Source organism: Pyxicephalus adspersus, chromosome Z, assembly GCF_032062135.1.
Source record: "Pyxicephalus adspersus chromosome Z, UCB_Pads_2.0, whole genome shotgun sequence".
Taxonomy (NCBI): Eukaryota; Metazoa; Chordata; class Amphibia; order Anura; family Pyxicephalidae; genus Pyxicephalus; species Pyxicephalus adspersus.
In genome coordinates this window covers 64,510,926-64,535,156 of record NC_092871.1, presented here as the reverse complement: position 1 = coordinate 64,535,156, position 24,231 = coordinate 64,510,926, and the positions used below count along the sequence as shown (strand labels likewise).

The window sequence follows — 24,231 nt, the reverse complement described above, 5'->3', positions numbered from 1 at the left end:
TCAAGTGATGGGAAACATTACATGTGCTAATGTATTCTTGAAGATGATGGTGAAAAACAATGTGATGCAAAAATAAGTAAAAAAAAGTAATGCAGTTTCAGTGGGTCCAAGCAAAAGGCACCTACAAGAGCATAAAATTTGAAAAGACACTTGCACCGTTTTCATCCTAAAGTGTAAGAAGCAGTGAATGAGAAAGATATCAATAAAAATATTCCATCTACTTCTAGGATAAAAAATGTTCAGAAATCTACTGGAGACCAAACACAACTAAGAAGATTGTTTATATCTGACAAAGTTACTATAACAATGACACCAGAAAAATTCAAAAAACCCCATTATTGAAATAGTAGTAAAGAATAGTGTACCACTATCCTTGTTTTCATAGCCAGCCTTTTTAGCTCTAAATGGAGAAATGGCTAAAAAACTTGATGTTTCCCTGGAAAGAGAAAGTATAAGGCAAATTATAATTGAAGAGGCCAAATGTGAAAAGAAAGAAGTACGAAAAAGTCTGAAGGGACACTTTGTCTTCATAAATAGATGCATGCACGCGTCACAAAGTCTATGACTTTGCTATTAATGTTAAGATTTGTTGATGAAAATAATAAAACAACAACGCAAACCTTGGGAGTAAAGGACACCCAGGTACATCAGACCAGTGACTATCTTCAGAATTTAGTGAAGGATGTTCGAGAGGATTTTGAAATTAAAAATGAACAGATTCTCTCTTGTGTGACAGATAATGCTTTCAATATTTTGAGCACAATTGAGAAAATGAATAAAGTAGACGAAGAAAGTGACAGACAGATATTAAAGGAAGACAGTTTTGCAAGTATTGGAGAAAGTGAAAACGAAGAGAATAGTGACAATATAGATAACATTGTTGAAGAAGCATCTATGCATACTACTATTCAACATATGCGTTGTGCTGTTCATACTCTGAAACTTGCAATGGGAGGTGGATTGAAAGATTGTCATGCAGCTACTCTAATTGGCAAATTGAGGCAAGTAACTGTTGCAGCCAGGGGCCCTAAAACAGATTTTAAAAAGACATGCAGGAAAAAGAAGCCATTTTGGATCAAACAACACGCTGGGTAAGCATTTTTTTTATGGTAAAGCGTTTGCTTGAACTAAAAGACTTTCTTAAAGAACTGGACAATGAAAATGTTTTATTACTGAAAGCCAGTGGACACAAGTAAAAGCACTGGACAATCTACTTTCTAAGCCCTTTACTGTCAGCACTTACTGTCAAGAGTTTACACTCTAAAGATTTAACACCTGGTAAATTCTTCTTGAAATAGAAGAGCTGATATATTGCCTGAACAAAAGTGGAGGGTTAATAGCTAATGGCATTGTATCTTCGATGAAAAAAAGAGAGAATCTTTTGATTGTCTCCAATCTTTTGAGAATGGATATTCAAATCTTGTTAGCTGCTATTGATGTTGATCTAATAAGCCGAATTTTGTTGAGTGATGACCAGACTGCAAAAAATGCCCTCTATGATGTAGCAGTTAGCATGAAGTGATTACTAGCTGAAACACCACCAACTGGATGAAGCAATAAGCACTGGTAACTCAGGATCATCCTCTTCAAATGAAGATTCCTACTTGGACAAAATGGAATATTCAACAGTAAAGCGTTGTTCATCCTAAGATTAGTGATGTGGCTAGAACTGTAACAGCAATGCCACCCACCCAAGTCAGTGTTGAAAGACTATTTTCAGCTCTAAAAAAAATCAAGTCAGATTTAAGAGCTTCTATGAAAGAGGATCTGGCAAAAGCAATTCTGTTTCTTAGAACAACACTACATTGATATAGTTTTGGATTGCATTTAACAGCTATTCCACTCTACAACTATATTCCAAGTTGAATATATAAACTGTTTTCGGTTTTCCAGCTTTTGTTTTTGTTCATGTAGTTAAGCTTTGTTTTTGTTTTAAAACTACCAAAGAATGTGGTTCATATTTTCAAACTGGTAAAGTTCCTGATTCCTGATTTTTATGCATGCTATGCTACTACTTTAAAGCCACTTGATAAAAACAATAAATAAAACCTTATTGTTTTCATTTTTTATCTTTTGTTTAAACTAGCCACAGTAGAGCGTCCGCTTCCTAGCCAGTAGTTATGTGGTAAAATGGAGTGTTACCTTCCTTCAATCAGCGTGGAAAATACATTAGCATATTACTAAGTTTCTCATTTTTATCTTCACACTTTTGCATTCAAGCGTCACACTTTTGTAACCACTCAAAAAAAATTCTTTTGCATTCAAACTTCACAAAAAAATTTAAACCCTCTAATTATTTATAAATCAACAAATTTATTATAAAAGAAATAACACAATATTTTTACCATAAAAGTTTTTCTCAAGAATCATTTATAAAAAATTTGTAATAATTAAATTATTAATCAATAACCCCCCTAGCTGTATTCCTGAGTCTGACTAGGGGTGGATTTTACATGCAAAAATCGGTATTCCCGAGTCAGACTCAGGTTACCTAAAAGCAGAAAGAAAAAAAAACTTGCCTTGTTCTGTCGCTGTGCCCCAGTGTCCTGCTGGTCCCCGCAGGTCCTGGGGACACATGTGCCTCCTCCGATCTCCAGCAGCGAAGTGCAGAGACGTCTTGCGGGGTTTCTGGTGACATTGGTACATGCATCAGTGCGGCCAGGACTTTAGCAGCGGGAAATTGAAATAATTTTGTATTGGATTCAATACAAAATGACTGTATTGAGTCCAATACAAAGAAATATTCATATAATATATATATTTATATTATATATGCTGCTGTACAGTTAATATTACATTACACATTTTTTTTTTCACAGATTTTTATGTTTTTTTTTTAAAGTTTATCATTAAATTTATTACCTATTAGACATGTGTCGGTGAGTTATGCCTAAGAATTATAGGCCTACAGTGTAAAATGAATTTCCATGCAAATAATGGTACCGCTTTTTGCATGGAAATACGACCGCCAAGGAGGCTAGTTTAAACATTTATGAGAGAACCCATTTATGTAGGGTAAAAATTGTTTTTTTAACCTACATAAAAAAAAAAAAAAAAAAAAAAGCACAGCCCCCTATTACTCGAGAATGAATGGGACCACAAAGGCATCCCGGGAGGCTCTTGGGCCTTCCCTCTACGCATGCCCAAGCATCTCGGGCATGCACAGAAGGAGCCTTATTGCCGAAAGAGAAAAATTTGCCAATCTTACGCATGCGCAGTGAAACTGGCAATTTTTTTTTACATCCTACGTCACCCGATCTCACGCCTGGGTCGAGTGACGTAGAATGAAGAACCCGGAAAACGAAAATGTTGGCGCCCAAAGCGCCGGCTCCGGGACGGATGTCAGGTCGACCTGGGACCGGACACCCCTAAAGGGATAGGACTGCACTGCGGAATTGAAGGTAAGTGTATTTTTTTTTCTTTGTTGAGTATAGTTCCTCTTTAATCCTTTCTCCTCTTAGGTATTTAGGCAAAAAGCTAAACATTTTTGTATAATAATTTGAGCAATCCTGCTCGCTTATTGTTAAAAATACACTATTGAGGCTTTATAATAAAGCACCCGAATTAATTAGCCTATTTCTTCTTACTACTTCCTTCCATTTAGGGAACATGTTCTCAACAGGATTAAGAAATGGAGAGTATGCAGGTAAAAATAACAGTTGGTGTCCCTTACTTTCAACCCAGTTCTTTACCTGGCTAGTTTTATGAGAGGCGACATTATCCAAAATTAGGATGGCGTGCTGAAAACTCTTTTCACTAAAAACATTCAAAACCTCATCAATAAAATTGAGGAATGCTTCTTGATGAGATGCTTGTGTCTTAAAGTGGAGGGTCCCATTTCTCACACAACAAATTGTATAATTCCTGGAACGCATTTCAGACACAACATGCATTGCACTTTGCCCAATAGGCGATCTTCCCCTTTTGGTTCTCATTGACATGTTAAAACCTACTTCATCAAGAAAGTAGATGTTTTTTCCATCTTCCTTAACAATGAGATCAAGGATTTTGATAGCATAAGTCTTTCTTAAAGAGAGTGGAAATCATTGCGCCTTGCAGGAATAAAAGAAGTTTTCTTAATGACCATTGGAATTTAACAATGCATCTATCTATTGTTAAAATAGATACATTAATTCCAAATTTGACAAATGAATCCTTTATTTCCCTGAGGCTTATTCCGCAAGTTTCGGACATTAAATTGCCTTACTCCTCCTTAGGGGCTTCACCCAACTTTGAATTTCTACGACCTCCTCTTGGTAATTTTTCCAATCTACCGAAAGATGTATAGGTCTTAATAATTGTGGTTATAGTTGTACGATTACAACCCAAAACCATTGGTTTCTGGGAGGCATAACTTCCATTCAGATAACTGTCTACCACTCTTTGACATTCTGCATTTCTTAATTCTTTGGGTAAGTGCAATATTAAATATTAAGCTAATAACTTTAAAGATAAAAAGATGAATAATATTGTTACCCTAAGGTAGTATGAATGCCTAAAATAAAGATATTTAATTTTAAAATTATAAAAAGTAAAAAACATTTGTTGACAAATCATCAATTTATTTTCATATATTTTTATTAATGTTTCTTTAGAAAAACTTTTATGGTAAAAAACATTTTTTTTTATTTTAAATAAATGTCTTAATTTAGGGAGTCTAAATTTTTTTGTGAAGTTTGAATGCCAAAGTGTGAAGATAAAATGAGAAACCCTGTAAATACAGAGGAGTCAGAGAGTCGAAGTCGAAGGATTTATCTATCGACTCCACAGGCCCTGGTTAGTATAAATTACAACAGATTATACAAAACCTGCTACTGGGTAAGCCTTAGACCCCTAACAGGAATTAATGTGAACGTCTTTAAAATCTTTGATATCTAAAGCAAATGTTTTTGGTATTTGAGCAAAAAAAGTGCTAGTAAAAAGTGATGTATAGTTTCTGAAGTTTCTTCTGTAACTTACATTCCCAGATGTGTCAATTTCTTGTGTTTCTGTGGTTCCCTCTGCCAACCTCTACTTTGCTAGGGTCTTGGAATGGTCTTGGTCTTGATATTCTGTGATTTATTATTGATCTCAATCACTATCTATGTATTGATAGTGCTCAATTCTGAAATACCATTTGTGAAGATCAGTAAGCTTTAGCAACAGACTCATTGTTCTGAAGACCAGGCACAGAAACCTTGAGGTAATTTTTAATAAAAAATTGGATGAAACAGCTAACTTAAAAAACACAGTAATAAGATAAGAATGTTCTATTCTGTTAACACCAAGGCATACATGAAATTATGGTGTAATTCTTACATGGAAAATAGGTTATGGGTGAAGTCATGCACAAAATGTTAATTTCAAGAAGTGCATGGGTATTCCTAATTCTGGCATGAAAAGTTAGTGTTAAAGGAGGGTTTGGAGAAGGGAAAGATGGGGACTTTTCTTACGCGGTCATGCTGTGCAGTGGTCCGGCGCAGCAGGGAGGACAGAGGAGCATGCACCGCATATTGCTGGGCATGCAGAGGGCTGGATTATCTTTAATCCCCATTAAGCCCCTTTCACCCCAGCTGCCTCTTTACTTACACCATCACTGGGCAGGGGAGCTCCATTGCCTTGTCCGGAGGAATACAGGTTGACATATTCCCCATCTCCCGCCTCCTCACTGGCATTTTCATTCTATGGTTGGAATAGATAGGGTGAAGGGATTGGTTGGTAGTGGATCTCTTATAAGGGTTTATGTGTTTTCAGATCAATAATAAGTCCCCAAACAAAGTTAACAAACACTAGTCTTAGTAGGAAACTTATCCAGGGTTATCAGATACTTAGACATTGTATGACTGGTCTATCATAGTTGGAATGGAAAAAAATGAATGTCCAATGGCCTAACCTTAACCCGTGCAGGCATTCCCAGGCTGCCTATTCCCTGAATTTCACCAAGCTAATTGATGCTCAGTAGCTACTCTATATGCTGTCTATTGTCACTGGCCACTCACAGTGTTTCAAAGGGAAAAAATACAAAATCTAAAGCATTTCAGGCTAAAGTATTCCAATAATGGCACCACAACTCTCACCGATTGGCTATGGAAATCCATAATGTTCTTTAATTGTAAACAGCAGGCAGATTGTGTATGTTCTTTCTTCAGTACAAGTTAGTTAAGGATCATGAAGACAAAGGTGCTCCACATTTTGTATGTAATAGCAAAACTAATAGAGTAAAAAGCTAGTAAAGAGAATCCATTCAATGAGCTGATCACAGTGGGTTAATACACAATGAGGGTATTTTTCAACGCACATCGAAGATACCTTATCTGCTTTCCTCAAGAAACACCCATGAGATCTAAAGAATTTTGGCAGTGGAACAAAACCGCTGTCAGGGCAGAGAAGTTAGCATTTGTGAAAACCTGTTCGTAAACTGAAGAATAAATCATCCTTTTGCAAGGCAGTGATATGATTAGGTGACATATTGGTAAAATCAGCCAATCCTGAGAATAGGTGTGAGTGGAAGAAATCTGACATCTATGCAGGAAATATTATTACCTTATAAACATGTTTATTGACTGCAAGTTTGTTTTTAAAAAAATCTTTAAATCTCATGGGTGTTTCCTGAGGAAGAAACGAGTCAAAAAATACCCCCAATGAGTATTAACGAACTGTGATCAGCTCATTGAAGAGTGTTTGAGAGATTTCTTCTTACTTCTGGACAAGGAAGCAGGAGAACAGGAGTAAAATTTCACCACTGTTAATACAAACAGTAAATAAAAACAAAAGCTGGTGGATTTTTTTTCTTACTTACCTTGTTATTTTTTTTTAAAACATACATACACAAACTAATGCAAGGGTCTATATGACAATCTTTATCCAAGTCAGGCCCAGGCACTGTTGATAGATCTAAAGAAGATTGTACTATCAGATTATGTGTGTGGTCAGTGTTAAATCAGTTTTTTTTCTCTATTGATGAAATGGCTCTTTCTGCACATGCCTGAGTTCAGGGCATGCGCAGAAGAAGCAGCCAAGAGCCTCCCGGGGTGCTTGACGTAGGTATCTCGGGAGGCTTTGCGCTCCCATTACGTCTTGAGTGCCGCGGCGATCAAGACTCAAAGAGGCGGTGTTGCACTTAAAAAAAAACAAAAACAACATTTTTGCATTGAATAAAAGGGTTGGCTACCCCTTTTAAGTAAAGTAAAAATTCTGGGTTTAGGTATGCTTTAAGTACAAAGAATTTTATGAAAGATTACCAGCATTCCCTCACAGTCTATCATGAGTCAAACCAGTACCATGATTCTCCCCCCCAGCTCCCTTTTGGTGGGAGGGCCATCCGGCTGCCCTGGCCCCTCTGCCCAGCTCTTATCAGCTCTAATCCTCTGAAGGGTTCTCAGCTGATTGAAGAGCTCATTGCTGATAAGAGTCTGGCAGAGGGAGAAAAGCACAGCTCAGCTAGGATGAGATCAGGACACAGGCTGTCCCTCCCCCTTTTTCTAGCTGTGCTGAGACTTCTTTATAAAAAAAAAAAAAAAAAATCCTGTAAAAATGTCTCGACCCGAGTAGGCGTGTGTAATGACGTCATCAGAGCAATCTGAGAGCTGTGTGTAACTGCATGTCATTATGGAGCCTTACAGCTCTCTGTGTATGAACCTTAATTTCTCCAAAACCGTATGTCATCATGTCTTGAAATTTTCAGGGTGCAGAGGAAACACTCAGTTAGTAGTAAACACAATTTCAGCATCTATTAACATTTTTAAGATATGGATATGAGAATTGTAAAAACTTGTAAAAATACAACATTGGGGTTCCTGTTTCAAAAGCAATTGCGCCTAGAGTCCTTAATTAAAAATGCAAAGTGGGGACCCCCGGGGCCACTTACATAGCAAGGAGCATTAATACCTGTCACAAATCAATACCTGTCATGATTTGTTACCCGTCCTGCTTCTCCTCCTTGAATCCAAATTTCACTAGAATGGTGGGGTGTCCAAAACGGAAATGTGGGTGCAGTGGGGGGACACCATCAGCTATCCCACCCCCTAATAAAATTTAATTACTATGGCAAACGCACCGCCCTGCTACACATTACTTCCCACTTCTAACACTTGAACCCCAATTTCTCTGAAATGGGGAGGTGTAGGAAATTGAAAATGTGTGGGGAATGTCTGTTTATACCAACTTATAAAATGTTATCACCATGGCATCATTAAAACATAAAAAAATTCTGCCCATCAAAACAAAATTGGTGTTCAGGTACTGGTAGGGTACAGTCATTGTGAAACAGGGCAGCGTGTTTTGATGGGCAGAGTTTATGTTGTAACAATGTATTGGTGATTAAAGTTTGGGGGGGGGGGTGTTAGCCACAAGTGCCCTCCATTTGCACCTATAATTGAGTTTACCTGCACCTCTCTGTTCTAGAAAAATTAGAGCTCAAGGTAAGAAAGCGGACAGTTTTTAATGTTCTAATGGTGCCATGCTAATTACATTTTAGGGGGTTTATATACAAGTGTCCCCCACTTGCACCTACATTTTAGGTTTCCTGCACCTCTCTATTCCAAATAAATTGGGGTTCAAAGAACAGAAGCAGAAAGGGAAGCATAGTATTACAAATATAGTTTGGTAAAAGGTAGGTAAAAAAAGTAGGGCCCCACCCCAATGCTCCTTGCTATGTATTTGTGTCCTTAATTTGCATTTTCAATTTTGGGCTCCTAGTTGCACTTTCTTATGAAACAGCAACCCAAATGTTCAATATCCACAAGCTTTTAAACTTGTGATCCCCATATCTTGAAGTTCTTTAAATAAATGTTGGTTATTAGTAGCTATGAGGGACCCTTGTATACCCTAAAAATTTCAAATTATTACAACCAACAATTTAGGAGATCTGAGAGATTGAACACGGAGAGTTGTTATGCTGCAGAATATGACAAGCAGATTTTACACACACACACACACACACACACACACACACATCACAATGCGGGTGAATATTTCACAGGCATATTTTTTTTTTTTTTGCCCATAGAATGTGGGCAGTGATGGGGGGGGGGGGGGGGGGGGGGCACTGGCTGTACTGCCCCATCTGCTATCACATGCATGATGCTCTTAAAGCAACACCACATTTTAGCATTATAGAAAAGGTGACTTTACCCTTCCGTCTTTACTGCCATTTTGGTAAAGACTGCAGGGTAAATTTGCAGCTTCCTGGGGTATTTGTGTCACATATCCCAGGTGGCTGTGGGCTGCTCCTTTTGCATATACCCAACGTCAGGAATGTATCCTCAGAGGCTTTCCTATAATGTACAAAAAAGTGCTTAATCTTACGCGTGCCCAATGAGATCAGCACTTGATGGAAGGTGAGCATCGGAAAGAAGAGGGAAGCTGATCAAACGTGGGATTTACTGGGCTCAGTTTGTTGACAGATTAAGTGAAATTTTTCCTAAGAGGCCACATCTGAAGTCTGGCTGAATTAACACTGGCAGTAAGGTTGCATATCACTGCTGCTTGAAAAATTGCTAGGCCTGAAAAAGCCCAGCAGAAAGTCTTGTTACCAATTCCAGGTGCCTAGCAGTTGCCAAGTCAGGAGAGGTAAATGTTTTTTTACTGCTAATGTCAACTAAGCCTAACTTGTTATGCCACTTTGATCACATTATGCATACAAAGGATTACACAATGAAAACATGGAACACTAGGCAGTTGGATTAAAATAAACAGCACTGAACAGTTTGGGCATTAAACAACAAAATGGAAAAATTGGACATTTTAACAAGCCAGGCATTAGAAAGTTGGAACAAAGTATAGGGGGTGGGTAGAACAGTGAAACAATAATAAGGGTTACTGTATACCTGTAGCATAAATAACTGGGAGCACTAAATTTGCCGTGTTTTGCTCTGCCCACTTTGTTACCACCCGGCTACAGCTTCCCCCCACCCTCCACCACTGCAGTACCTAACTGAAAAGTCATAAAACCAGAGAAGTTCCTTGATCTAGACTCAGGAATGGAGTTGGTGATGCTAATGAAAGTATTATTTCATAGTAAATGGTTATTGTATGAGTACAATGAGAACACAAGACACTGACAGGCAGCACAGGGAGGCCATGAAAGCTGAAGCAGCACAGCGTAGGCTGGATGAGAATGGGAGACAGACAAAAAGCTGGTTTGCCATTTACAAATTCCCCCAATAAACCCGTCTGGCCGAGCCCCCTCCCTTTCTCACCGCTGATGTCTGAAGTGAGCCAGCGAAAGGCGGCTCAAAAGGAAGGCAGGCAGGAGGGGTCCCGCAGGCACTGCCACCCTGAGAGGAAGCTAAAGGAGGACAGAGGGAAGCTGGTGGCAAAACAGGAGGACGGGGCAAAGAATTCGGGGGAGGGTATCGAAAGGAGTAGAAGATGGCTGGACTCAGCAAGGGGGGGGCAGGAGCCAGGCTATGAGGAGCAAAGACCTGGGAGTAGGAGCGAAAGAAAGATTTGTACTGAGAAGGGATGGGCAGGAAGGCAGAGGAGAAAGAGAGAAGGTAAAAAGAAAAGCAGATTAGTTTAAAAGCAGTTTAGTAGCTGGCAGAAAAGGAAATTCATTGACCCAAAAAATGGTTACCATATGGAAAACATTGACATAAACAATAGCCACAATCCACTCTCAAATCACTACAGGCATGAATAAAGCATAAAGGTTAATACCAACAGCCCATCTGTCATTCTACTAAATTTTATATAACACCACTGTGCTATGATGGTCCTGTATCTTACAGTCCCAATTCCAGACTGAAAGCAACAAGCTATTGCACTAGCCATAATGCTACAACATTTCAAATATTCTGCATGTGGTTTTGTTGGGTTGTCATTTAATTTTCCTATTCTCCTTTTTCTAGGCAACAAGACTGCTGTAAACCTGTTTAGAAATTAGCACCAATAGGTGTGTTTGAACACTCAAACTGAGCCCCCTATTGCATTTCAACATCTGGCACTTGACCTTTTTAACACAATGGTGGCTCAGGTCAAGAGTGCTGACCACAGGGAGACTGAAGGATGGACGTGGCATGACAGCGCAGGGTAGCCCTGGCTTTTATCTTCACTGTACTCCTGACCTGAACGTACAATGCACTAGTGTGCCTTCTCTACGCCTGGCAGCACGAAAAAACGGATAGTGGTTTTATCTGCCCCCTACCCATGGTAACAAATGCCTTTTGGACTTAAATTAGATCATTGCAGAAGACCACCAGCCACGTCTGCAAACTGAAAAAAACATAGACTAGAGTTTGAGGACAACTGCTCTAATTTTTTGATATGCCAACATGGGTCACTACTGTTGTTTCCTGGAATAATGAGTCCTTGGCGGAATAAATTGGAGGTTTAAAAATCATTAGTAGTTTGTTATGTAGATAAGTATGAATGATTGCTTGGATTTAGAACCATCAAAACAAGTTAGTTTCCATATTTTTTTCAGGACATAATAGCAATAGCAAATATTAGCAAAACATTATGCTTTGCGGAGCTGTCTATGGCAACCAAATAATGGAATCCCTGTTTTTGTTTTTTACACCAGGCCTGAGAAAAACAAAAATAGGAGATTCTAAATGGTTCCTCTGGACAGCACAGTTCATTCAGAAATTCACAAGCTAGAGATCTGCCACAAGACTTCATGGAAAGTATGGCTTTGTGTCCAGTGAAATCTAACATTCTTTATTAAGGTCTATTTCATACAAGCTTCTACCCTGCCCTCGATCTTCACTCCGGGATCCTTCCTTTCACACGTCCCCTCCTTTCCTTGCCTTCTTCCTTCCTCAGATTCTTACATGCCACAGTCCACCTGTGGAATCCCAGCTATGTGCTTCACAGTGGGGAAGTTGGAACTGGCCCTAATTCCTTCTCCCTTCCTTGCATTCATCTCTTTTTCATATGCTACTCACCCTAGCTCTGGCCACAACACAGTGCTCTTTGCGAAGAAGTGTGTGAAAACTGATTGGGCTGAGCTATTTTTACACAGAGTCTGGTTACCAACAGGTGAGTATCTGGGTAGACCAAAAACAAGCTGTTCAGACCCCTCAAGTAATACAATCGCATACAATGTGCAAGCTTGTGAAATTCTTATGAGTCAGAATCCCATGAGGTATTCTAAGATTTTACTTGTCACAATATCTATTATAAATCTCACCTGCTAGTGATACCTTTAGTGTGACTGTCATGAAAAAAATACAACAATGGTAACTTTAAAGTGCCATTTCACTTTTTCCAAATAATTAAAACACATTTGTCTAGGTCTATTCGGTGTAATAAATTATTATTAGCAAACATCATCATAGAATCTTACTTGCAGCAGACAGCTTAATCACACGCATCAGGGAGCTCTGGCCAGCAACAGTATAACAGAAACCCCCAACACATAGAATCATCAATGTAAGAACCTAAAATTAAACCTAAAATTAAATTTCAACATATAAATACATGAAATGGAAACGAAGGGATTAATTAAAGACACCTTTATGTCAGAACTTTCTGTTCTGAGTCCTCACAACAGGCACTCTGATAGTGAGTGATAAACTCTTATCAGAAAAAAATGGTGAATAATGCCAAAACAATTGATCATAAAACCAGATATATTTTTTTAAAGGGTCTGGGCTTGGTATTTTTAGCCCTGAAGAGTGGAAATAGTGTGGGTCAGGCAACCAGGACAATTTGAGAGCTGAACCTAGTTTATGTTCAATGCAATCGTCAGAAAGTTGTCACCCGTAGCAGCTTTTCAAAACTCTTCTAAATATTAACGTCCTATGCTAGACAACCTCAGAAATCTGGAAGTGAAAAAATGGTTTGGTAGTATTGTTCTAGTGTGTGACATTAGAATTTAGGAAACTTTGAATCCACTGCTTGATTCAATTTTCACTTGAGAACACAACTTCACCTGTGGGTGTGATATCTACAAGTAAGCCAGCTACAAAAGTTTGACTATACTGGCATCTCTTGTCAACAAAAAAGTTGGCTTGGAACCTAACTTTCACTTTTGGAGCTGGCCTTTAATAACTGAGCCCTAATGGCTTTTGAAGTATCAGTTGCTTTCAGTGAGAAAAAAGCTTGCCTTATTGCCCACAGGGACAACAAAGCTGCATACAGCTGTATATGCAGAATGCTGCCTAGCAAGTCCCATTCAGTAAATCTTAAAAAGAAAGCACATTCATTAGACACAAGATAATAAACAAATATTTGGCCTAACATACAAAATTACATTTTCAATAAAAGGATATTATATTTGAAAGAGAACCATCCTCTTTACGCAAGCATAGGCAGACATTTTGTGACTGTACCCTCTGTACCCAAGTATCATGAAAAATCTAAGCCAACACACCTATAGTAGCAACATTTTTGGAGTGTTGTTTCAGTGACGTCACTAACTACTAACAAATCAGAAGCCTAAAAGTGGTATTATCTTTTAAAATGGCTGTCACCATTGCGTACAGGTCATGGTTAAAGGAGAAAGTTGAAAGTATACTAAATGTAGAAGAGGCTTTAGTGAAGAACAGACATAACATAAGTCAGACTGCAAAAAGAGCACAATATAACACTTGCATTCTGCATTTCACTGCAGCTGAACCATCCATCCTGGAACCAATCACATGCAACAGTCCACCCCTCACAATCAACAGAGGCGACAGCCACTCACCGAAGGCACAGGGAAAGAGCCATGGCGGCTCAGAAAGCAGTTAGAGACTGAGAGACTGAGGCCCTGAGGGTGACTGCTGTCCTCAGGTGTGCTGAAGACCCCTTTGGCTGGTTGTGCACAGTACGAGACAGAGGAGAAGGAAGAGGCAGCAAAGGGAACCTGCTGGAAAAAGTAAGATAAAAATTGCAGGTGGAAGAGAAAAAAAAAAGAATGGCAGATACAAGCAGTACCACATTATTATAAAGCCTGAGCTTAGGGAAAAAGGAAGCTTTACCTATATATAAGAAAACCTTTCATTAGGCAACAACATGAACATTGTCAGCCAACATCACTTAAAATGAGCTCTGGTTTGCTAAATTAAGTACCATGACACATTCAGTATGTAATCATTATCACCAAGTTAGTGTATTAAGAATAAATTAGGTCACAAAAATAGATTTTTAGTGAGGCAAACATTGTACTAAATTTCCATTTTTATTGTCTTACCTATGCTCTCCTGTGGAAGTACAGGGTGACAGAATATGACTGAGCATTTCCAAAGTTACAAAAAACTTAGTGTGCTGCCCAGCATACACTATAATTTTTTTTACTGTAAATTTTTATTAAAGGTTTTCCACATATAAAAAAAGAGAAAAACAAGATAATAAAAACAAAGAAAACAAGAGAAAAAAATTACAAACAATAAGGACTTTGGCTTAACAGCCAGACTGGTGTCATAACATGTAAAAAAAAATATTAAAACGTCACGAAGAAAATACAAATCAGCAAAATCCCAGGTACATTTTGGATTTGTCTGTCTCTTTTTATCATATATAATATTATATAGTCTTTTCACTGCGACAATCATAGTAAATGTGTAATCCTATGTAGGATCCTGTAAAGACTTGTAACATCCGGCAAAGGAAGATCATAGTTTACGCCTGATCGTGAATTGGAAATAAGAGAAAGGATATAAGAACAAAAAAAAGATGAACATTAGAGATCCAATATCTCATTAGAGAATCAAATGGTCTTGCTAACCTTAATTGAAGTCCAAACGCGCAAACACATAGAAAAGAAAAGGGGGGAGTGGGTGTAATCAGTAATTTATAACACCTGTAGAGACTGCATGATTCCACGGAGCCTATATTTCCTCTAATTTCTCCAGTTTGTTATTGAGTCTAGCAGATACTTTTATTAAATCTAGCGGGACATCTTCTATGGGGTCCTCAGTTCCAGAGAAGCGGAGAGGGTGATTTCCAAAGCACTGTAATAAGGCATCTGGCTGCCGTAAGAATATGCGCCAAGAGAGCCTTCCTAGATTTATAAAGTTCTTTAATGGAGACATTAGCAAATGGGTCCCTGGGTCTAAACTAATGGAGGTTTCCATTACTTTGATAAGCTGTGCATTAACCCTATTCCAATAAGGCACTATCTTAGAGCAGTTAAAAAATATGTGAAAAAGGGTGCCTACCTGGGAGCCACGTCTCCAAACAGATATTACTACTGGATGGGTATATGGCGTGAAGTTTGTCTGGGGTGATAGTACCAGTGCATGAGAATTTTATAGACACTTTCCTGACAAAATTTCTAGTGAGAGTTTGAGCGAAATGGCGTATTCGCAAATAGCTGTAGATGGCTCATGAAGGTCATTTAAACTTGGACTGTAAATCCGCAAAGGCCAGTAACTCTCTGGTAACTGGATTAGAAATATGGCCAGAACAAAAGATCCTTTTAGAAACCCATGAGAAAATCTCACTTCTGGTCAAGCTATCGGGAATTTGAGGGTTATACAAAAAGGAGGGTTATACGGATATGGAGGTAAGCAGGACTATCAAAAAGATAAAGCAGTTTTGGTAGGATGAACATTTAATGACGGCAATACGTCCAAAAAAAAAATGCAAAGAGAAAGAGGTAAGGCTTACGCGGCAAGTCTTCAGTTTTTGTTTGATTGACCTTATAACCAGATAAAGTTCCATATTCGTCTAATAACAGATGCAGAGAGGGTAGCATTAATAATGGATTAGTGAGGGTGAGTAGTACGTCATCCACATATAAAGCAATCCTAAAAGATTTTGACCGGATATTGACCCCTTTAGAATCTGGGTGCTGCCTAATCGTCCATGCCAGTGGCTCTATGCACAATGCAATTAATAGAGGAGATGGTGGGCACCCCTGTCAAGTTCCATTGTATACGTTAATGGGTTGAAATTTAACCACCACTGTGGGGCAATTATATAGTGTATATAGTATAGCTTGTATGGCCTGAAGAAAAGGACCCCTGATACCAATATGAGAACACTAAACAAACGGCCAACTAAGGCGATCAAACGCCTCCTGTTCCATATTATTAGGTGTGTCGATTATATCTAATATTCTTCTTGTGTTATCTCCCGTCTGTCTGCAAGAAATAAAACCCCACTGGTCTTCATGTATCACCGAAGGAAGGTACATCTCAAATCTAGTGGCAAATATTCTCATAAAAATCCCTAAATCTGAATTCAGTAAAGCTATGGGGCGATAACTCGTTGGATCTCTGGGATCCTTTCCTGCTTTTAAGAAAACTGATATATATGAATGAAGTGTAGATTGTGGGAGTGGATCACCCTCTAGCACACTATTAAAGAGTATATGAAGGTGGGGAATCAATTGATTTAGATATGTCTTTTAGTACAAATACGGCAACCCATCTGAACTGGGTGCTTTATTGGAAGGTAAGGATTTGATTGTTTTTTCTATTTCTTCTGGAGTGATTGGGCTATTGAGTTTTTTAACCATTTCCTTCTCCAGTGGGGGAAGGGAGCACCTCGCTAGGTAAGTGTCTTTGCAGGGATTGAAACGTTTGAACCCCAGCCCTTTGGGATTCATGAATTTTGCAGTACAAATCAGGATAATAATCCCCAAATATCTGTGAAATAGTTTCAGGGTCGCACTGTGAGGGGGTGGGGGGGGGGGGGGGGGGGCGCACTGTGAGGGGGTGGGGGGGGGGGGGGGGGGGGTACCTTTTTGGTCCCTTACTGTTAGGGGGACCGCAGAAGCTACCCCTTTTCTCCAAGCTGACGAGTTTCCGCGTTATTACCTTTTTCACAAAAACTTATGACGTAGGTACACTATAGCTTTTTCAATGCCATCAAGATCCACACCTATATTTCGTTCTGTACGTCATTTATCTTACGAAGAAGTGAAACCAAGGGAGAGACCTGCATGGCTCATTCCAAATACCTTTGGGTGGAGGTCAGTTGAGATCGAAGTACTTCCTAATTCCTTTCAAGTCTAGAGGATTCTTATTAAAATGCCCCCTTATAAAGGATTTATGGGCTTCCCACAGAGTTAAGGTGTGAGCTACTGAACCTATATTATCCGTAAAATATCTCTGAATTGGATGGCTTGTTTAGTGGGCCCATATTTTAAAAGATAATCGTTTAAACGCCAGTGGCATTTATGGGTGGGAATATTGTCCTATTTCACCTTAAAAATGATGGGGGCATGATGTGACCAAGAAATCACATCCACATCAGAAGAAACAGTAGCTTTAAGAACCAGTAAGTTAACAAAAAAGTAGTTTAAACGACTAAGTGTTGTATGAGGAATAGAGTAGAAAGTATATAGTCTTTCAACTGGATGTTGTGCCCTCCAAACATCATACAGAGCATTATTATGCATCAATTTGCGAAATCGCTCTGAAAGATGGTCAGTAGAAGTGGCTGTATAGAAGGGTCTGCTGATAAGCATACACAGCGGTCCTGTGTAGGTGTGTGCGGGAGATTAAAATCTCCTGCTATAATAACCTATTGCTGTGATAGTAAAACCAATTGTGTGAGCACTGAATCCAAAAAGGAAAGTTGAGAAGTGTTAGGTACATAAACATTACACAGCATTACTGCTGAATTATCCGGCAGAACTTGCAGTATCATAAACCTGTCTTCTTGATCTACTAAGGATTTGAGAGTGAATAACACTCCTATCTTAAAAAGTATTGCCACTCCTGGGGATTTCTTGCATTTAGTTGGAACGATGAAAACCTGTGGGTAGTGGCGTTTCGCAAACTTAAAAGTGCTTGAGGTTTCTAGATGCATTTCCTGAAGAAATGCAATTTCAGCTTGCTACCATCGTAATTCCTGTAGTGTTAAGCAATGTTTGGCATTGGTGTTGAGCCCTTGGGACTAAACGAATCATACTGGTTTAGGGAAAAGGTATTTTATCTAAAAGTACTGAGACCCAATTGCCACCCCCAAATCTACAATATCAAAGAATATTTGCTCTATGGATCTATTGACTTGATTTCCAATGAGAGATCCCTAAGAGAAAATTTGGAAAGGTAGACATCCACACACCCTGTGACCAGATAAAACCTGGCAAGAAGGAGGACCCCAAAGAGGACATGTTCCACATCCCACTGGAGTAGTGATGAAACCTACAATACCCTATACCGCACAAGCGAAGGCACAACTAAAGAATGGCGGCACTGTGAGGACAATCCAATGCTCACATGGACCTGTAAGAGGGGAAATACCAAAAACAGTATTAAAAAGAATTTTTTTTTTTTTTGATATTTAGCCAAAAGAAGAATACCGTACAAACATGAGAGACCGTATTTATAGGTGTTTGTCAGCTTCCAGAGCTTAATACACCAAAAAAAAAAAAAAAAAAAAAAAGCTAAAGAAGAACTAAACATTCTCTCCTTCATTCTCCTACACACTTTGTATGAAATAAGCCAAAATGAGCATATAAAAAAAAACATATAAAGAACGGGAAAGGAGCCTAGCCTCCATTCCTAAAGTAATGAAAACATTGATAGCCTGGCATCCCATAGGGACTAATATGGGCTATAAAAGGAAAAAAAAAAGATCAGTGAACTAACATCACATCAGTTAAATGTGATCAACTCCCACCTCCCTTCTACTAGCAAAACACAGCATTAAACACATCTGTACATATGCTTTCTATGTTAACAACCAATCGATCATAGCCTTCAAAAAGGGGGAAAAAAAGGAAGAGGAGATGGATGATTTAGTGATCCGTATTGCTGGTTGATAGATTAAAGCGATGTGGACAATTTTTCCCTCTCACTAGTTGCCAGTCCGAAGTGGAAGGGCCAAATGTTGAAAGGGGGCCCCACCCCTAAATTTGAGGACAAATGATGCCAAGATAAGAGCAGAACTTGGGTAAGTCCACCAGATGCTGTAGTGTAGCTGAGATACCATTTTTGCGTGCGGTAAGACTGAACAGGAATCCCCAGTGGTACCTGACATGATTATCCCACAGGACGGTGAGCAATGGTTGAAGCCTGCGTCGCTGTTGAAGTGTGCTCCATTATAAATCCGGGAATAATCCCTCTTTTAGGGGATAATCTTCCAGCCGACAAATTACATTCCTTTGTCCAGAGGGTGGGCCAATGAAGCCTAAGGCTCTGTGAGCTCTATCAAATTTAATAAGCTCCTAAGCAGAACGTCCCAAAACATTGTTGAAGACAGATTGAAGCACTAGGGTATATCTGCAGCTTAAGTAGCCTCCGGGAGGCCGCGCACTCCTGTGTTGTTGCAGTCGTCTAAATCTTCTGCCTGTATCTTCAGGGTGCTCTGTCCCTGTAATAGTAGGGGGTAATGGGTCCCCTTGCCCAGTAAATGAAAAAAGGGGGTGTTGGGGAGATATAGACAACATGGGAGCCGGGCCCCAAGATGTCCGAGCCTGAGTAGGTCCAGCCAGCAAATGTTGAGGCCCCTGTGAGGGACTTTCCATGTCCTGCAAGCAGTCCCTGGTAATGATGGTAGTGTCTCTTATGGATTTCTGGTATGGTGGCAGAGGCATTGGTCACAAGGGGGTGGATGAGTGTCCCCTGCTGTGTAGTCCTCCTCAAGGAGGATTAGTAGTACCATGCCAAGGAGCTGTCACAGAGATGTCTTGGGGTGACCCCTTCAGGGGAAGAGTGCCTGACCAGATGGAGAGGCGGAAAATCCAGCTCCAGGCTCCTCCAGTGAAGACGAAGCTGAGAGGCGACTGTGCTGATGTTGCGGTGGTGTTCAGTCTCCCGCCACGTGCATCCAAGAGTTCCGGTGCCTTCTTGGGACCTGAGCCTCCAGCCACAGAGTTTGTGGCAAAGAGGCTCAGAATGGAATGCCTAACAGCAGATGAGGGTGCTTTCCAGGTCACAGCACCCCTAGGACCCTATTGCTTCAGACATTTTCACATACACCCTCTCTCTTGCTCCAAACTGGAGAATGCTTGCAATAGGCATAGCTGTTATTTATTCAGAACAGAACCCTGAATGCAGACTGCATAATGCATGTACCCAGAGCTCAGTTTAGCTAGACAACATATATATACTGACATCTAATCATATTTGTTATTAAATTAGTTGGTTTATTGATAAAGTGTGGCCACTAACTCCTTTCTGTCTAAATTCTTTGGTATATGAATGACTGTTTGAGACACCAGGACTTAATAAACAGCAAAGACCCCCTTTCCTTAGGTAATTTGTGGAACTGTACTGGAGTTAAATTGTGTGGGCACTTTAAATGCTGTGTTCTTTAACACAGTTAAGAGAAGTAGCCTTGCTTTTAAATGAAAACATTTCATAAATGTCATAAAACAAAGAGTACAGTGTTTAAAGACCATGAAGAAGGACAGTGGACAGATTTCCTGCACAAGATAACAAGTGAAGTGAAGTGAATAAGTGAAGTGAATAATAGTGAATAATAGCTGAATTATTTTCTGTTAAACTACAGCTCTTTTAAGAAAGGCAAACAATTTACCCTTCTGTACAGCACACCCAAAACGTCCTTCTCTGCTTTCAATATTCTTCCATCCCCTAAAGCTACATACACACGTGCAATAATGTCGTTGGAAAGGATCACCTTTTTACTCTATCGAGAGGGGAGGGAGAGAACGACAGAGCGGCACCCTGCTGCGCTCTCTTCGCCTCCACTTACATTAAGATCTTTCGTCATCCATCGTCCGTGGATCCGCCAGGACGGTCGTCTGGACGATGGGCGCTGTATACACGACAGATTCTTGGCCCCTGAGCCAATTATCGGACGAGAACCATTGGACATGTGTATGTAGCCTTAGGGCAGCCAGGTCATAAATAGTGTATTTAAATAGGGCTGATAGCATCATCCTATTACTTTTGCATGATCCCCCAAGAGTTTTACAAGATTGGACCTGTAAACAGCTAATTTATCATGTCCAGTGCTGACAATAGGGTGAAAACATTGCGGGGTGTAATATTAATAGACACAACATGCTTCCCTATTAACCACCTGGGCGTTACACTGTCTAGATTTCTGTACCAAAAGCAGTACACCGTTTTTTAATTGTAGACCTGTAACTTACAGAAATATGTCCAAACAAGGGTCTACCAGATATCATGAATATAAAATAAGTTTGAAACACAATCATGTAAAAAAAAAAAAAATTACTTTTAATAAAATTTAATAAAAAACACAAAAATCAGCTTAAACAAGAATACATACATAAATAGAAAACACAAATACAAATAAATATTTAAAAATGCAATAATTTGGTATACTGTATAGTATTATATTTTTCTAAAACACCTCCCTAGTGTGGTAAATTTTAAAACAGATTCCAACGTCACATACCTTTAGACAAAACCACACAAATATATTTTGTATTATTTTGTATTAGATTGGATACAGGACTTTGTATTGAATCCAATACAAAACATTTGAATTTCCCGCTACGACCCCCATCGACGGGCGTACGCACGGACATCATCAGGAATCGCCGAGGGACTTATACACGAACGCCGGGTATTCTAATTCTTTTTAAAACTTCCATGCAAAAAGTGTTAAATTATTTTAGATTGTAGGCTATAATTCACCAAATTACTCAATAATTACTTATAATTCACCGAATTACAACGAATTACCGCATATGTAATATACCGAAATATGTCCAAAATTTTATAAATTTAATAATTTTTTTTAATAAAACATAAAAAAAAAAAAAAGTGTATAATGTAATTGTACAGTAGCTTATATAATATATATATAATACAATATATATATATTATATAAAGATTTCTTTGTATTGGACTCAATACAGCTTTTTTGTACTGAGTTCAATACAAAGTGATTTGAATTTCCCGCCCCGCGCACCGATGCATGCAGCGACGTCACCGGGAAACCCCGGACATCGTCACTGCACTCGCCGGGAGAAGACTGAAGAGGAAGGACGTATCCGGAGGAGCTGCGGGGACCGGGTGAGTATATTCTTACAATTGTAATCCAATTGTCATACAATGTATGACAATCGGATTGCAATACGTTTGTTTAACCACCTTACAAAAGTTCAGGTTTAACGCTTTTTGCAAGTGTTATTACCCCGAACCAAGGTCGGGTTTACCGGCCAGGTGGTTAAAAAAGATATGTAATTCATAAATTAAAAGGTAAGCTTTAACCTATATAATGTATAGAATTTAGGCACATGCAAAGCCAAAACATTACACCCTTCAAAATTCTGTCCAAAATAAAGAAGTTTTTTTTGGCTATATTTATTAATCTAAGCACGTTTAGGACAAGTTGCGAGGAGGCAGTAACTAGAAGGTGTTTGCAAACACCTGTGCAGACATTTAGAAAACAATTGTAAAGCAGTTTTAAAGACTGGCAATCAGTGCATGTTATTTACCACCTCTAGTCCACCCAAAAATCACTGAAAAACATTTGCATATTTGTTGACAAGTGGTTCCAATTTAAATCTACAGAGGTAGTAGCATCTGATTTACAATGTGGCAACAATGCCACAATTTCAATCTTAACTAATTTAGCAACTAGTTTTAGGTGGTAAATGCCTAAAACGTCTTGTAAAAAACGATGTGAACATTCTCTAAAGGTCTGTGTTTATAGGACTTCATTGGTGACAGACTCTAGGGTGGAAAGGTAGACAGCCAGGAACTACCGTAGAGAGGTAGATGCCCCAAAACAGTATAGGAACTGAAATTTAGGGTGGGATGAAACCCATCAAAAACTTATATTAAACCCCCTAGTGTTCTAATTCTGTCAGTTTTTTTATGCAAAAAGTGATCCTATTTTTTTTGCATAGAATATTTGTTTATATTGTGGGCCTGTAATTCTTAGGATTAACTCCCGGATATAATTATTATATTTATTATATTCAGAAACTAAAATATAATAATTATAAATAATAATTTTCAAGAATGATGAAATAATAGAACACAACAATGTAATTTATCAAAAAAAATAATTTATCCAAAAACTTCAAAAGGTCAGATCAAGATCTGGGCTAATAGTGGGCAAAATGTAAATCAGGGCACTGGGCAATGATGTTTGGTGCACTAAAGTATGTACTTTTATTTTTTTTTTTTTTTAAGTTGTGTAGTGTTTTTTACTGTAAAAACCATTTAAAAGCAGATTACATTGTGCCCGACAAAAGGTTTCCAGCCCGGCCACACACTCTGAATACATCACAACTCGCATCACCAGGAAGATGTCACATCTTCTGGGTGATGCGAGTGGCAGGTTTTTTGCAAGTGGAATCCACCCCGAGTCACACTCGGGATTACAGCTAGGGGGTTAAAGATATGATGTAATATTACATATATTTCAGTGGTCCAGTGTTGAACCATCCCCAGCACAATTCCTACTTCTGAGGGTGCTATCAAAGCAAGTGATGCAGTCACACTCCCTATTGTGTAGCATAAAGTCATATCTGAACATTCCATTTGCGGGAAGAATGTTTTGTTGTTGGTTGCTTAAAGGGACAAAGACACAAACACAAGACACAATTTTATGGCAAACTGATTGCTGTGGGAACCAAGATATTTTGTGTGAACAAAACCAGCAATGCCCACGCAAAGCTAAAATATCAGTTGTGGGTAGAGTTATCCTTTAACAAACAGTTCTACAACAGGACTTCCTGATTTAAAGGTGCATCATTGAGTGTCATGCTGAGTAAACAGATCTGTTTTGGATAATTACCAAAACAAAAGTAAATGTTCCTAAACTGAAATAAAAGTATAAATCCAAGAACAGGGTGGCTCTCTGTACATGGTATCCACATAAAGAAAGGTATGGACTAGGACTGGTGCAGTCACCCTGTATATACTGATGAATGTAGTAGGTATGGTGGTTTGAACAAACCAGCTTGATAAGGAGAATGTATGCTTTCCTCTCAATGCAGTGGTTGGATACTATGATTTTAAAGCTAAATTACTGGAATTGATTGTTAAAAGTGTTGCACTGGATTTGATAAATGTTTGGGAGCCCTGAGAGCCCTCCTCGTTTCTGCGTCGGAGCCATTGCTTTGGGAAACAACCTTAGCCTGTCTCAGCGTGCAGGAGATAGTGAAGTAAAAAGGTATTTTTCCAAAAAATAAGAAGAGGGCGGTTCTCTGGACCTCCTGATGAAGCAGATTGTATGGTGGCGAAATGCAGAGATTCAATCTAATAATCTGTAACTAGTACATATGATAAGCGATGATTTGATTCCTGTGTTTTTAATTTTATGTATTTTAATGTGAAAATAAAAAACATTTTTATTATACATCTTAAGTCCCCCATAGGTTTTGATGGTCTTTTTATAAACGTATAAAGTTTTAATAAAAGGCAGGGGCATTCTTCTGCGACAATATGACTTGATTGATAGTTGGAGGGAACTTAA

General features: G+C 38.9%; 1 protein-coding gene across 10 annotated transcripts in view; it reads right to left on the bottom strand.

The window, feature by feature from the left end:
- The window catches only part of RAPGEF1 (Rap guanine nucleotide exchange factor 1), a 126,365-nt gene that overhangs the window by 35,404 nt on the left and 66,730 nt on the right, over positions 1 to 24,231 (bottom strand). For 4 of the 10 annotated variants that reach the window (XM_072431853.1, XM_072431847.1, XM_072431856.1 and 1 more), the window contains exons 11-13: positions 13,613 to 13,774; positions 10,179 to 10,433; positions 5,569 to 5,661 (exon numbers count right to left, since the gene is read on the bottom strand). The exons of 1 other annotated variant lie outside the window; for it this stretch is intronic. In XM_072431853.1, the coding sequence (XP_072287954.1) occupies positions 5,569 to 5,661; positions 10,179 to 10,433; positions 13,613 to 13,774 (510 nt within the window). The remainder of the gene's footprint in view (positions 1 to 5,568; positions 5,662 to 10,178; positions 10,434 to 13,612; positions 13,775 to 24,231) is intronic. 5 more of the 10 variants (XM_072431848.1, XM_072431850.1, XM_072431851.1 and 2 more) reach the window with 5 other exon arrangements.